The sequence below is a fragment of the Macrosteles quadrilineatus genome, unplaced genomic scaffold, assembly GCF_028750875.1.
Source record: "Macrosteles quadrilineatus isolate MER2022 unplaced genomic scaffold, UCM_ALF_1.0 Scaffold_2__2_contigs__length_208266976, whole genome shotgun sequence".
Classification (NCBI taxonomy): Eukaryota; Metazoa; Arthropoda; class Insecta; order Hemiptera; family Cicadellidae; genus Macrosteles; species Macrosteles quadrilineatus.
This window is the reverse complement of record NW_026542595.1, coordinates 205,833,952-205,849,209: the sequence shown is the minus strand read 5'-3', so window position 1 is coordinate 205,849,209 and position 15,258 is coordinate 205,833,952. Positions and strand designations below refer to the sequence as shown.

The 15,258-nt window shown below is 34.3% G+C and overlaps 1 protein-coding gene across 1 annotated transcript; it reads left to right on the top strand.

Annotated features, from left to right (window-relative positions):
• The first annotated feature begins 4,400 nt into the window (after nt 1-4,400).
• Nucleotides 4,401-13,459, top strand: LOC128987457 (facilitated trehalose transporter Tret1-like). The gene is made up of 2 exons (XM_054408306.1): nt 4,401-4,579; nt 9,965-13,459. Exons 1-2 carry the CDS (start codon nt 4,504-4,506, stop codon nt 11,368-11,370), a joined length of 1,482 nt encoding a protein of 493 aa, XP_054264281.1. The 5' UTR covers nt 4,401-4,503; the 3' UTR covers nt 11,371-13,459.
• Nucleotides 13,460-15,258: the final 1,799 nt, after the last annotated feature.

Below are 15,258 nucleotides of genomic sequence, written 5' to 3'. Positions count from 1 at the left end.
TTTACTTACCCAAAGTGTAAGCAGCAGTTTGAGCAGAAACAGCCCAACAGTGTTTTCAGCGGTCTATAAGAACATCGAATATATAAATGACTATGTTTAGTTAAAAAAAATCATAAAATACCTAGAAAAGGGAAGGTAGTTTTGTTCATCCGTTTGTAAAAAAACTTGCGCTTTTTCGGTCCTGCACCTGCAATATCAAGTAAATAACGAGCTTAGAATGAATTACATAGTAGATGATTAACAGAATGAGATAAGCTAATTCTTAACCTGAAACGAAAACAAATTTAACAGATTTCTCTACTATTAGTGTGGAGTGTCACCGCTAGGGGCGTTCATTATGACGGGTGTAAAATCGTCAAAACACTGGAATCGTCCAACAATCCACGCATGCGATTAAATACGTTACGTTGGAAATAGAAACTAAAGAATGGCACGCCTTCAACATGACATTGGTGGACTTAAAAACTGCCATTTTACCTGAGTTTGAAAAGTAATTAGAATTGCATAGCATAATATGGTGTGGAGAAACATGGAAAATTAAATGGTTTACTGATTCCCATCCAATGTAAAAATTTGGTGCGAAAATTAGATGAAGGACCATATCACCAGCGGGTACTAGAGTGTATTGGTTGAATATTAATTAAAATCCATGCCAACAGCTGATTTAGTTATCACTTGACACAGAATATTGTAATTATAGTTGATGGGCCATCTCAACAGATTGCACCACGTTTTTTGCTTCAAATTTTACTTTCTCCCCATATACCTTAGTGTTGTTTAAGTTAAAATTTTCGAGTTTGAGTTTTGAGTGGATATATCCGTTTTGGGCCCCCCTGAACACAAAAAGTGGTTTTCGAAATGATGTTTGTGTGTGTCTGTATGTGTGGAATTGTACAGAGGTACAGACCACACCCGTAGACCAATTTTGACGAAATTTGGTATGAAGCTTAATTCATCCACGGTATCTTCAGGTGTTTTTTTTTAAATTTTGATTTTCAATGCTGATTTTCCCATAAAAACCAATAAAATATCCGAAAAATCTAATTTTCTCTTAAAGGGCCCGAGCGATTTAATAAAGATTTAGTGTGTAGTAGCCCTTCAAATTCTGAACAAAATGGTAGAATGTCCATACTGTATCTGTAAAAATTATGGTTTAAAAGTTATTGTAAATTATGTCATTTCCCATCAAACCCCCATAAAAATCGTATTTTAGAAAGAAAACCTGGTTTGGATTAAGTTAGTATGTTATAGTCCTATAAATTCTGAACAAAATTGTACAAATATCATTTCCGTAAAAATTACTTTTAAAAAGTTATCGTAGCTTATGTTATTTCTCCATAAAACCACATAAAACAAAACTCGGATATTATGATAAAGCCTGTTTTGATTAAATTAATGTGTTATGGTCTTTATAATAAAAAATAGTGCAACTTATGACATTTTCCCTATAAAATATCATAGTTACTCCCATCGCTTACCCATTATAAAGGTTGTTCACAACACAAGCTAAAGGGAGAAAGTATGTGTCAGATTGCTGATACCGTTTATTTTACATTGGATGAGAAGGTTAGTCTAATCGCTGTGTCAATGTATGATCAATGGAGGTGGCATATATTTTAAACCATTCTGTTTGCATGAAAAAGTCCGCCCAAAATAATGGGAATAAAACAAAGCCTCCTATTTGTACGGTAATACTTTTTCACTATTGCGTTGGCTGCGCATGAGCCTATGAGCCATTTTAAACATTTTGTCTATTTTATATATGTAGTTGTATATGGGAGTCAGGGAGTCATGGACTTGACAGGAACAATTGTTAACTTTCATCTCTTTCATAATTCTTGGGAACTTGTTACGATTTTTTCAATCAATCGTCAAGTTACTCAGTAGAACTGTTAGGTGAAAGTTATCGGACTGGTTCACAAGTCTGGTATTTTTGTGTCGGCCTTGTAGGGTTCACTTCCACCTTAATGTTACACAACATTCGCAATAGATGAGCAAAACAACTACTAAAGTATTGCGGAAGTAATGTTGACTTGTAAAAGTAACACAGCGACTATCACATCTCTGATCTGAGTTCCCTTAGTCATGGAAGACCTACAATAACAAAGAAAGCCGTATTTTGTCATCTCACTTTTGGGTATAGTAGTTCATAGTAGAATAAAGACCTCTTTAATTAGGGTTGCACGTTAGTTCACCGTTCGTCGGACCATTTCTTAAATTTACTGGATGTAAAGACATATAATGTTAAGCATTCGGCAAAGCAACTAGGAAACTGGCGGGTTACACACCGGTATCGCGGATATGATGTCGCCGATATTTTTCGTTCCCGCGACATGCCCCTCGAAAACCAACCTATGTTATCTTATGGAGCTTTACACACCAGTGTCGCAGACACGTTGCCCGCGACTCGTGTCGCAGACGCGTGTCTCGAGCGAACCAACCGGTCGGTGTTTGGACAGACATGTCTCGTGTCTCTTGGGCCCGCGCATGCGCAGAACACGTTTCTAGTAGTTTTGGCGCTTTTTTACTCACTTTATTGCCTTATAGTGTGGAATGTAGTATTGTGATATTATAATACTTCAATTGACACCATAAGGAAATTACGTAAGTGCTGTAATACAATTAATTACAATGTATTTTGGAAAAATTACCATGAAGTTATCTTTAATGTTTTTGTAGAAAGAACAACAGCAACAACATATCATCTTCTTCTGACGATGACATTATTTAAACTGATGAATGTTGTGATTCCTTCACTTTCATGTCGCCAGCACGTGCCTCTTCCCATGGTTGCATTTTATTACATGTCGCAGACATCATGTCCGCGGCATACGAAATATCGGCGACATCATATCCGCGATACCGGTGTGTAACCCGCCAAACGTTTTGTTTCACATCAACACAACCGAACCATTTGACCTCTTGCCTCATCTTAATTGATTGTTGTATCTCGGAATGGAGTCTAATTCTCCGCTGACGTTTAAGTATCTTTTCCTAATCTTCCAAAAATGTGATTTAAAAAATTTGGTATTTTTAGCTACATTTTTCTCGACTTCTTTGGACACATTTACAACTACTTCAAAATACCGATAACTCCTGTTAGAAAAGGGAAGGCATGTATGTGTTTTGTAGAGTTTTTATGAGGAAAGTCATTTTTATCTTACTCGCTAACAATAAGTCATTCATGGGTAATTTTCACTTCTGAGTGATATAATTTTTACATACCAAAAGGCTCACGATCTGAAACTGTAATAAAAAAATAATTTATTCATGGGAATTACGAAGTACACTGACTACATTTTAATTCTGGGCTAGATACAACTGTCCTTAAAGAGATCCTTAATTAATTAATAAAAAAATCCTATTCCATGTAAAAAATTGTAGGCATATGGTAATCATAAATCTAACTTACCCTAAAATTAATTTGCGGACTTTTGTCATCAAACTGAGAAATATTATGAATTTCAATCGACTCTGTCTCGTGAAATCGTCGGCTATTTCTTTGAACAATTTATGTTAAACTATCCACATGAACCAAAAGCACGTGATAAAAGACTTTTGCAGTTAATTTCAAACACTAACAATTCCAAACAGTGAACTTAAAACGAAGAAAAGCCCAACATTTTTGTTGGTAATAGTTATCTTATTTAAACTTTTGTACAGATAGTGAATAGTAGTTTACTGTCAGTTGTTTTCAGCTTGAGCCGTGTTTTGTAGTCCTTTTTCCATTACACCAACATTATCTATATTGTTTTAAACTAATTGTTCAATTCGATTGTTATTAATACTGTAGTGAGATGTGAAATAGCATAAACTGGTAAAATACGATCTATTATTGTAGAAAACACTCACACACCCCGTTATTTCGTATGAAGATTTCTTAGTAATGAAAGCCTCATAACAGAACAATGTGAGTAATATGTTTCTTGCTTTCAACAAAATACAGTAGTTATAGTTGGACAGTGTATTACACTCTTCATTTTAAAATTGTCCACATTTTACCTGTTTATCGTGTTTTCGTTCATTTTGTATATTGTAAATTGTCTCTCTTTGTAAAATATGAACCCTGTGGATTTCATATAACCGTTTTATTTTGCATTTGACTTTTAATTGTTTTAAGGCTGGTTTAACAAGATGTAACAAAACAATCTAAATCTAAATACGCCTACGCTGTCTTGCCACCATAGGTTTGACACTTGGAGTATGTTTATTTATTCAAATCTACGAAGTTATTCAATTGGTTTACAAAAACCGCAAGTGTAAACAAAGCCGTGATTTCCATATTCGCGTATCAGCTGTCGACCTTGAACCATATGTTATCTTCTGTTGTAAGTCGCTGCGGGGCGGAGAGGGGGGAAATGTTAGTGTTGTGTTACTCAGTACCGCTCGGTCCTCCCTAGGATAAGGGTGCAGGTTGTGTAGTGTTCTTCCTTAACCTAGGTCAACAATAGGCGGTATCATTGTTGAGTGTTTCCGGTCAAGAGGAAGAAATAGACAGCCCAAATGACGACCTCCGACTCCAAAACTGCTGCTTTTCGGAGAACCGCCAAGTTCAGACAGTACATGGCAGCTTTTATAGGTAATTCCTTAAAATATTATCATAAATTACTAGTGCTTTAAGTTTATTTTTGCGATAAAACTTTGATATATATGTATAGATTCAAGTGCTTTTCTCCACCAACTTCTCAATGTACAGGTACTATTTGCACTTACATGTCTGATAGTTGGAGATAAATAATCTGATGTCACAACAATGAATGATAACAATGTAGCAAACAGCTGATCATGTTGCCGGTGATGTGTGTTGCTGATCATGTGTGTGTATGTTTTGGGGTGTTTTAGCTCTTAGAATATGTAAAATAAGTGAGGATTGCAGTGCTTTTATGCATGAAAATTTCAAGTGCTAAATATTTAAATTTCAGTACAAGGAGTCTTACTCAAAAAAGTCCAGTAAAACAGCTGGTCCTAGAACAATGTTTAAGTTAAATTAAAGTTATGTATTCATACCATGGTTTAAAACGTCAAAATTTAGTACAGGTACATTAAAGAAAGTAAACACGTAAAAATCAATAAATCTTTGATGAAATTGAAAAACTGACCCTCTTTAATTTAAGTTACCATAAAATTGATAGTTTATTATGTACTATCATTACTAACATTGTACACAAATATTTATTTGAAATCTTATAAAATAATCAACATGGGAAACTGTTGCTTGGTTTTGCTTGAGGTTTGGACTAGAACAGTTTTCAATCTGCAAACAGGTTGAGGTTGAAAATAAACAGCACAAACTTGAACTGGTTTAACCAGGTACAAAACCGAATCCAGAAACCCAGTGAGCATTCTGGTACTGATTGTTGTGTCTGATAACCAACCTAAGGCTGTAAATTTTTATTACCCTTATCTTGATGCTAGATCATTTTCTGACACTAAATTATACCATGTACAACTTAAGGTTTGTACTCCTTTGTTCAATTCCATGACAACATTTTTATTCCTTTCTCTTTAGTATTTTTTCAAATGTAGGTAGTTAACCACAGTATGATATAGAATGTTTACAATTTCAATTAGGTACATTTTTAGAATATTAAAAAATACAATAAACCTCCAGTAAGTTTACTATACAAGATCATATTTTGAAGAAAAGCTAAATATCGCTGATCATCATATTATGATGAGGGATTTCTCAGCCCTAACAGTATCTTTTAAACTTTATGATAGTTGTAAATACCCTCATAAAAAAAAATAAAAATGAATTTTAATAATTTTGAATTCTGGTATTGAAGACATTAATCATCCAAACCAAATAAAAGTATAACCAAAAATATTAAACCTATTTAGTAAGATATTTGAAATTATTTAGAACCACCTACTTTGTCATAATTACTGGCCATTCAACCCACTTTCTAAATGAAACACCTAGTGTATTTCTAAATTTATATCAGACTGCAAGGAAGCCAAATACAATTTTATTTGAGAATGGTACAAAAGCATTAAGTATTATATTTTTCCATCACCATAGTTCACTTTTTCCTATATGGAAACGTCCTTTACACTAACCTCTTTTCTGCAACACTTAAATATGCTGAACAATAAAAAATTACTATACAGATTCAAAGACATAACACAGCATTATCACTTAGATAAAATCCATTGGTGATGTGGGCACCAAGTCCCAGGATCCAACCAATAGACCAGCTTGCCCCCTGTCCCCCCCAGCTTATACCAAACACACACACATAAATTAGCATACACATAGATTTTTGATTAACCAAAACTGGAATCAGCTGTCCTGGTTTAAACAGTTAACAGTTCACCTTCTGAGTAACAAAGCTACATAAGGCATCCCATTTCATTCTAAACTCAAATATTATTCATGTTTGAGCTAAAATACACCTAGTCTTTCACATATTACTGGGTGATAAAATTGTGGCATTTTTTAGTGTTTGGGAAAGAGCTTAGTAACATTTCCAACTTTATATTTGAGTAAAACATACTGTGTTTGGGCAAATGTTGGCTGAATCAGTTCTATAAACTATGTTTGTGTAAACAAGAATTGGATGATTGTACTAAATAGCCAAAGTACTGATGAAACTGTATTGAGAAATGCATTCAACTCTGCAAGGCCAGGACCCCTGCTGTTTGCTGACCTGTGTGCCTACCTTTGTAACTAGACTACTAGGCTGAAGTTATGCAAGCATGATGTTCAGAAGGTCACCGGTTCGATCCTCACAAGTCATAAGCATTTGATGGTTCAAAACTGGGTCCAGGTGTCCTTTATCACAGCTTTTAAAAATGGTCCTGACTTAAGGACCACTAACCAGCTGATCTTAGTCAGTAACACAACAATCTTGGAGGCTAGCTAATATCTTTCAAATTTCCCCTTAAAATACACTCAAGTCAGATAATCTAATGATGAACTGTTGGTAAAGATCTTTACTGCGATCAATTATTTTTACAACAAAGATGAGTCAAAAATCTTTTTATTACTAAAATAAGCCAGTTGTTTTTTGGGGGATAATTTTATCTTTTTATAATCATGTTTAAGTCGCTCTGAATTTGAAAATTTGAATAATCCAAACAGGACTCGGGAAAAATAATTTAAAACTACTCACAACACTACTTTGGTTTATTATTGAATTTATCCGAGATTACAGCACGACAGGTTTAATTACAGTGTACTTACCACCACATAAAGTCCATTTATTGCATTCTTTAACAAGAAGTCCTTTGAACCCAAATCTAAAATAGTTGAATAAAATTAGCAAAAACATTCATTATAAACAGTAGCTACATTCATATTATTTTTTAAAGTTTAAAATATTTTACTCTTTTACAAAACATACAGGCTTTTATGCATTACAGTATGTACTACATTTATTTGTAAGTTTAAAGTTAATCTAGTATTTATTTTTAAATCCAGCATATGACATTTTTAAATAGATATGAAAAATTTAAACAATCTTTAACTGTTTAGTGTAAAGTCATCATAGCCTAAACTGGTATTCCTATTCCTGGGATTGTGAAACTTTGAATCAGTTGAGCACAACAAATGACTTCTATCAAGATTGAAAACTGGTTTCTGTAACTGCTACTTATGACCTTTGAAATTATACCACAGAGTGACCATGGACTTTTAATGACTGCTTCAGCTTTGAATGGGTTTGAAAAATATCCTTTATTGAAATAAAATAGAGAAGTAATAACACAGCATTGTTCTGGTCAGTTTAAATTATTATAAACCTTTGCTGAAATTAAGGTTTAAAAGTTGAATGTTAATTTTTTTATTGGTCCAATAACACTTTTATCACTTTGTTAAAATATTTCATTGAGATTTAGATCCGTGCTAATACTCAGAGAGCAGCTCTTGCGATGGTTAGAGCAGGACTTTGGTCTAGAAAGATTAGGTTCTAATCCTGCCAATTACTAATAAATCACTGTGTCGTATTTTGGTACTATCATTGACTTAGATCATTATCATTGACTCAATCATTCCCACTTAGATTGACTTATAATTTTACTATGATTGATCAATAACTGACATTTCAATGTAATACCTACAACAATGTCAGTTGGGTGACTCTTGAAAAGAATTTTAAATAGACTGTCCCAACTGACTTCCAGAAAAATAATTTGATTTTTATTAATCTAGAAACTTTAATGTATATTTTCAATTCCTACTAACCATTTTGTGTAGAACAAGATCTGTCCCACCCACTGTAGCTATGTTTAACTACACATGCATGATGTATAATTCATTGAGTAGCTTTAACATTGACATTCCACCTCCATTATTGTGACTAGAATACTATTGTATTATTAAGATCAATCTGTAATTTGAGAAGTCACTAACATCCTCAAATACCTAATTAAATAATTGTTTTTTGTCTATAGTAAAAAAATTAAGTTGTATTTATATATACTGGCATTGACTATTGGATACTTTAAATACTTTTCTTTGAAATGGCGATCATTCCAACAAGTAGGTATTTTAAGCCAAATATGAATGGAGATAAGTGTAGGATGTCATCAACCTCCTCAAATGTCACAAACTTGTTGATCTAAGAAAAAAAAGTTAAAATTAAACAATAAGATCTGGTAATACAACTTAAAAATGTTCTTTAAAATTGTCTGTAAAAATTCACCCAATTTCCCTGCTTAAAAGATAATTTTAACAGGTATTGTGATGGATAATGAAAATATTGTATAACAATTCAATCCTTAAATACCAGACAAACGCAGGCCATACTCACCGTAAATAGGATAGAATTTTTTGATATTATAATAGACATATATGTTTAGACATATCAATGAACACAATTAATTTATGACATTAATAGAGCTTTCATCTCAGGTTTTTGTTGCCCTTCAAAGTGTTTGTTCTGTCTATTCCTGAAACGCACAAACGATTAGCTTTACCTACATTATTGTGTAAAACAGTTACAGGGAAATTAATACAAATTAATTAAAGTGATAAGGTAACTTTATACTTTATGCTTAACATGAATGTATTAACATTGTATTTAAGTGACTTTATGGTCTACAAAAGAGTTTAACTCGATTTTAGAACAGGATCAGAAAACATGTTAAATATTAACCAAGTTATCAATCCAACCCAAGGTCATACACTGAACAAACTTAAGATAAGACTTATTGTTGCTAAACTTATCATGGTTGATTGTTAGTTTACCTAATTTAGATCCAGAACTAACCTAAATTGCTAAATTTTAAATTTAGTTAAGTATAATTAAACTAGTTGCTGTACTCGTGCTGAAATGTGATTAAATACAACCATTTATAAAGAGTTGTGCCATTAGGTTGATGGTAAAGAATTTATCATCATACATTCATTACTATGCCTTATGCAGTCAATAAATTGTCAGGCTTACAATTTCTCAAAAGTTTGTGTTTCTTATATGATAACTCATACAGAGACTTCCACTACATAAAGATTGTTCTTCAGGTTCATCATCATATCCATCACATTCCATACTAATATTTTCAATGTCAAGTATGAACCCCCCTCAGACATACTTTTATTTAGCATCTCAATAAAAACATCTTAAAATTTCAGATAGTTTGGATCAGTCATTCAGCTCAGTATATAAAGCACAAAACACAATGTAAACAAACATCACTCATTAACAACCTTGTGCCATCTGACAGTTTTTCACAATCTAAATAGCAAAATGATTATAATATTTGAAACAGTTGTGGCAATTATTATTGCCAATGACAAAAAAATCACAAAATAATCCAGTGTATTGTTTATTTTCGTATTAATGAATATCAATTTGTTTTTTTGGACGGATATATCCGTTTGCCACCCGGAAATTGACGAATATCCGTCCATAACCGAGGAAGGGTTAAGAAAGACCATAATTATTAAATACTTCTTGGGCACCTGCACATCTTCCTTTGAAACTTGAACATGTAATGATTACTACTTATTTTTCTGTTGCAGCCAACTTGTCAGCGTTCTCTATTGGCACGATGCTGGGCTGGACCTCACCCATGCAGCCTCTCCTGTCGTCTGCTCACCCTCCGATTGGCTCCGAGCCTCTGTCTGCAGAGTTTATCTCATGGCTGGGCTCCATCAACTTCATCGGAGCCTTGTGTGGAACACTGTTCTGGGGCATTCTCTCAGACCGCCTGGGGCGCAAACACACTGCGATCATTGTAGCTGTGCCCTTCATCATAGCTTGGCTACTAAAGATCGTCGCACAGAACGGATGGTGGCTGTTAGTTGCAAGGATAATCATCGGAATCGGTTGTAGCGGAGTTATCATCAACACCCCCATCTACGTCGCCGAGATGGCCGAAGACAAAATAAGAGGGTCTCTCGGTTCTTACTTGATGATTTTTCTAAACGCTGGGTGTGTGTTTTCATACATCATAGGGTCACTGACTTCTTACCACGGATTGGCAGCGATTTGTTTGTGTGTGCCGATAATCTTCCTGGTAACTTTTCCTAACCTACCGGAAAGTCCGGTTTACCTTTGGACTCACGGTAAGAAAACCGAGGCAGAAAACTCACTATTGTGGTTCAGGGGCGGAAACACTCTTCAAACTATGAAAGAAATAGAGAACTTACAACAAAAAACAGGAAAGGCTTTTGAAAAGCCTTGTTTTAGAGATTTGTTTGATTCTAAGGGAGTGAAAAAAGCTTTGTTCATTGGTATCAGCTTTGTCGTTGGACAGCAGTTTTGTGGAATTTTGGCAATATTGACTTACACTGTAAAAATATTCCAAGACTCAGGATCTTCTTTGTCGGCTCACAACTCCATGATCATTGTAGGAATCCTCCAGTTGTCTTCAGCTTTCACATCCTCCTTGCTTGTGGACCGTGCTGGAAGAAGAGTGCTCTTGATTATGTCCTATTTTGCAATGGCTGTTTCACTTACAGTGTTGGGGTGCTACTTGTATTTTCAAGATGATTCCTGGAACCCTTTGCTCAAATGGATCCCTATCACCTGCCTCTCTGTGAATGTAGTGTTCTACTCCATAGGCGTCGGGCCTGTTCCTTTTGTAGTTATATCGGAAATCTTTCCTCCTAACATTCGAGGTTTTGCTATGTCAAAAATTCAAATGCTCGGAACTACCTTGTCTTTTGCATCTGTGAAGACCTTTCCGACTTTGACCAATCTTTTAGGCTCTCATGGATGTTTTCTTTTCTACGCCAGTTTTTGCTTGATTCTTACTTTATTCACATTCTTATATGTACCTGAAACCAAGGGCAAAAGCCTGCAAGCCATATTAAAGCAGCTCAATGGGGAAGAATTAACGAAAGCAGAAGAAAGTGAATACACAGAGTTATATGGGACTCAACAGTCTACCATCGTAAAGAAACAAAATGCAGCAACTGCCTAGTAATTTACGGAAAAATATCTTAAATAGGTACATAGCTGTACTTGTACTGCACAGAATACACTATACAATACTTCAAAGGTGCTGCAAGGACTGTGTGTGGTGTAGAAAATGTTATTAATTAAGAACTGGTTAAACAATAAGGCCGAATTACTTGCATTTAATATATTATATTGTTTAATATTTTAAAGTTTTTTGTTGAGTTTCCTTAAGAGAAGCTATTAGAAAAATTTTTTTCATTAGGAATGTTTCTGAAACGTATGCTATAAGTAATTAGGGGTTATATTCAGTGCTGTGTAAAAATTGCTTATAGACCTACAAAAATTGAGGAAATACAGACCTGAGTACAATCATAGACGAATAGAATGAATATAGACAGCAGTGCTGCGGTTAGCATATGTTCCGGCGCCCACCGCTAGGAGTGTCGTGTAGTTACGGCGCACACCGCTGCAGAGTCTGCTGGTAGCATACGGCCCCTGCGCTTCTTGCCTGCAGCAGTGTGTGCCGTAACTACACAGTACTCCTAGCAGTGGGCGCCGGAAGCTTCCTTAGACAGTCTATATTTATTCTACTTGTCTATGGTACAATGGAAAAACCCAATATATACATAAATAGTATGTAGTTTGTTTGCCTTTATAACAACAGCTGATCAATTGTATCAATTGTGTTAAAACATTGTTATAAAAATAATAATAGCATAGACAAATAGAATAAATATAGACCGTCAAAGGAAGGTTCCGCGATGTGCCGCTAGCAGTGTCGTGTAGTTACAGTGCACACCCCTGCAGGTGAGGAGCCTTATGCTACCAGCAGACGCTGCAGCGGTGTGCGCCGTAACTATACACGGCACACCTAGCAGTGGACGCCAGAACATATGCTAACCACAGCAATTCTGTCGGTCTATATTTATCCTATTTGTCCATGATAATAGGTAACAACATGGATTGCATAGAGTTTGCATTTTTTCTATATTGTAGAATTGTAACTGCCATGTAAACAGTTTCTCATTCTCTAATAGTTGTACTGCCACAATCATGGTGCTATATTATCTTCATTTTAGTCTTCACAATTAAAGCCAAGAATTTTTATCTTTAATAAAACTGTGGTGAGAAAATACTGAAATTTTGGTGATAAATGTTTGGTAATTCAACTCCTAGGCTGTGTAAAAGATTTCTCTAAACTCCTAACTTCGTTAAAACACCAATAAAAGGTCAAGTTTGTCTATATGTTTTTCCTTTATTACTTTTTGTTTAACACAACACCGAATGATATTATACTTTTAGTTTAGGAAATGTAATTAACTATAATGCTAAAAATTATTGTTAGTTGATGACTGTGATAGTAAGTTAACTTTCTTTATAAGCTTAAGTTGGAGATAGTTTGGTCCAAATCAAATTGTAACATTACAGGTCCAAGATAGTGTTTTTCAGTATAGTGGTATGAGTAGGATACATTTGTAGAAAACACTATAAAACAAGATAAGCTTTTGAAAAATTATAAGATTTTTACAAGAAAATGTTGATGATATCGAACTGTTAGTACACATCGTGAGTATTTTCATAATCTTTGAGTCTACTCTTTTAAAAGTCATAGGAAATTATGACCGTTACTGTATTCGTTTTAAAATAACGCCTGTAATACTTCTTAATTGCTCGAATTCACACAACAGATACACTAGTATGTATAAAAATAAGTCTCACTTTACAAAAGATTTTTAAAATTGTACTGTGTTGTATGCAACCCTCAATGTTATCCCCTAAAGTATACCTTCACTTGATCGGGGATAGACTCAAATACATAAATAATGTTAATAATTATAGATTTCATTTTATTTTGTTGTACACTATTTTGTTATTGATAAAATTGAGGACTTGTGTTTGTTTGGTACCACTGTGTTATCATTATTTTCAAAATTGATAACTAGCTGCCACTAAATATAGGTATGCCAACGGAGACGATTGTTTGAACTTTACTTTTATATATTATATTCTAGGTTAAGTCTTATTTTTTTATATGAAATCCCCCAGAGTATTATTAACGATCAAATACAAGGTCGTTTGTTGTGTTTGAACTTATTTTTTAAGTTGATTGTAGTAGACTTAATTTCTAAATTAAAACTAAGTTATTGTTTACTTATATTTAAGTTTTTATTTTCTATTTGTTATCATTAAAAATTGCTTGAGTTCAACTTCTTTAATTTTTAGAAACTAAATTTTACTTTTATTTTAGGCTAAGCAACATAAATTGGTAACGTGATGTAAAAAAAAAAAAATACAGTACAATAGTATACACCACAAGGAAAGGAAATATGTGTTTTGGGTGTAAAGCAAATCCATGTTAGAGATTTTGATTTTAGCGAACTTCCCATATAGGGAATAAGCTATTACCGTAGTACTCACGGTAAGACCTGGACGCGGGACCGATTTTTTTTTTCGTTTTGAGGTCCCTAGAGGTCAAAAACACCATCCGTTCAAATTCATATATATATATATGTGTCCGTTAGCGCGATAACTCGAGCAAAAATGATCCGATTTTGATGAAATTTGGTACAAACGTGTAAACCTACGTTTATTCGAACGAGTTCGCGAACCAGCATGATCGGACCATGGGAACGGGGGTTTATGGGGGCTTTTATGGGGTAAAAATGGGTTTTTCCCATTTTTGACCCAAAAAACATAGAATTTTGCAATTTCTTTCGAAACTATTTTGTAGAGCTTAAAAAAACAAATAATTTAGTATATTGAAGCGTTATAATGCGCCTAATGGTTAAGGAGAAAATTCCAAAAAATTGTAAATTTAAAATTCCCATGTTATTCTTATGGAGAATAAGTAAACTGTTGTAGTTTGCTTGTTTATAAACATATTTTGCCCAAATTTGGAAAATGTTTTTATTTCTTACTAACTATTAACATTTTACATAAAAAACACTTTTACCCTCCCTGTTGCAGCAAACCTAAGTATGTTTTAAACTGATTCTATTTAAATAGGGAATAAATGTGATATTTTTAAGGAGACATTTTAGTGTAAATCCATTCAGAGAAATGGAAATTCGCTTAGTCTGCAGGTTTGCTGCGGCGGGGGTATTATTCAAGTACCATTAAAAACTCCCCAGGTGCCGCATACAATACTTTTCCCTTGGATTCCAGCATAACAATAAAGGGATGACCCGGTACAGGTACAGTACATAAGGGTGAACTGTGCTGTAGTGGCAGGTACCAAAATGCAAACCCCTTGTATGGAAGTCTGTTGTGCTATTTGTGATTGAGCCCTCAATTTACCAAAGTTAATTTAAACTTTTTATACATTCTTGCATTGATATGGTCATGGGTATTGGATATGGAGTGTTAAAGCTCTGTAGAGTGGCTGGATATAGCATAATGCTCGTTGCTCTACAGACAATTTAAGCCACAAGACACAAGGTTCTTTAATCCTGGTAGATACCAATCTTCCTGTTTCACCCACATAACACCTTTCACAGGTACAGGTATCGGTCACTTCCTGAGCAACAATATTCCAGAATGGCCGCCAGAACCCTAACTTACGGAACGTTCTACAAGACTCCATATACCTTTGCCACTCTCACCCCAATACAACCTAAGACGACGTGCACGACCTTCTTCAGTTGAATAGTAATTGGCCCCGATGCAAAGTAACTTGCATCTCCATTTAATTATTTCCTATTTAAGATACTGCACTTTAAATCGGTTTGCGGCAACCATCTTAGATAATGAGGGGCTACAATAATTATGGTTTATTGTTTAAACAATTTTACCATTAGGAATAGTGGGGGTAGCTCCATATTTTCAAATGGGAAGTATATAGTCTACTTTGTTATCATTTTACAGGTCTTAATGGAACTAAACAACAAAAATTTAAAGAAAATAATAACCC

What these genes read in the sequence shown, in the direction of transcription:
- LOC128987457 (XM_054408306.1), top strand. Translation starts at nt 4,504, where the DNA reads ATGACGACCTCCGACTCCAAAACTGCTGCTTTTCGGAGAACCGCCAAG. An exon ending in GTACATGGCAGCTTTTATAG is followed by an intron (nt 4,580 to 9,964) that starts GTAATTCCTTAA and finishes TTTCTGTTGCAG; the next exon opens with CCAACTTGTCAGCGTTCTCT.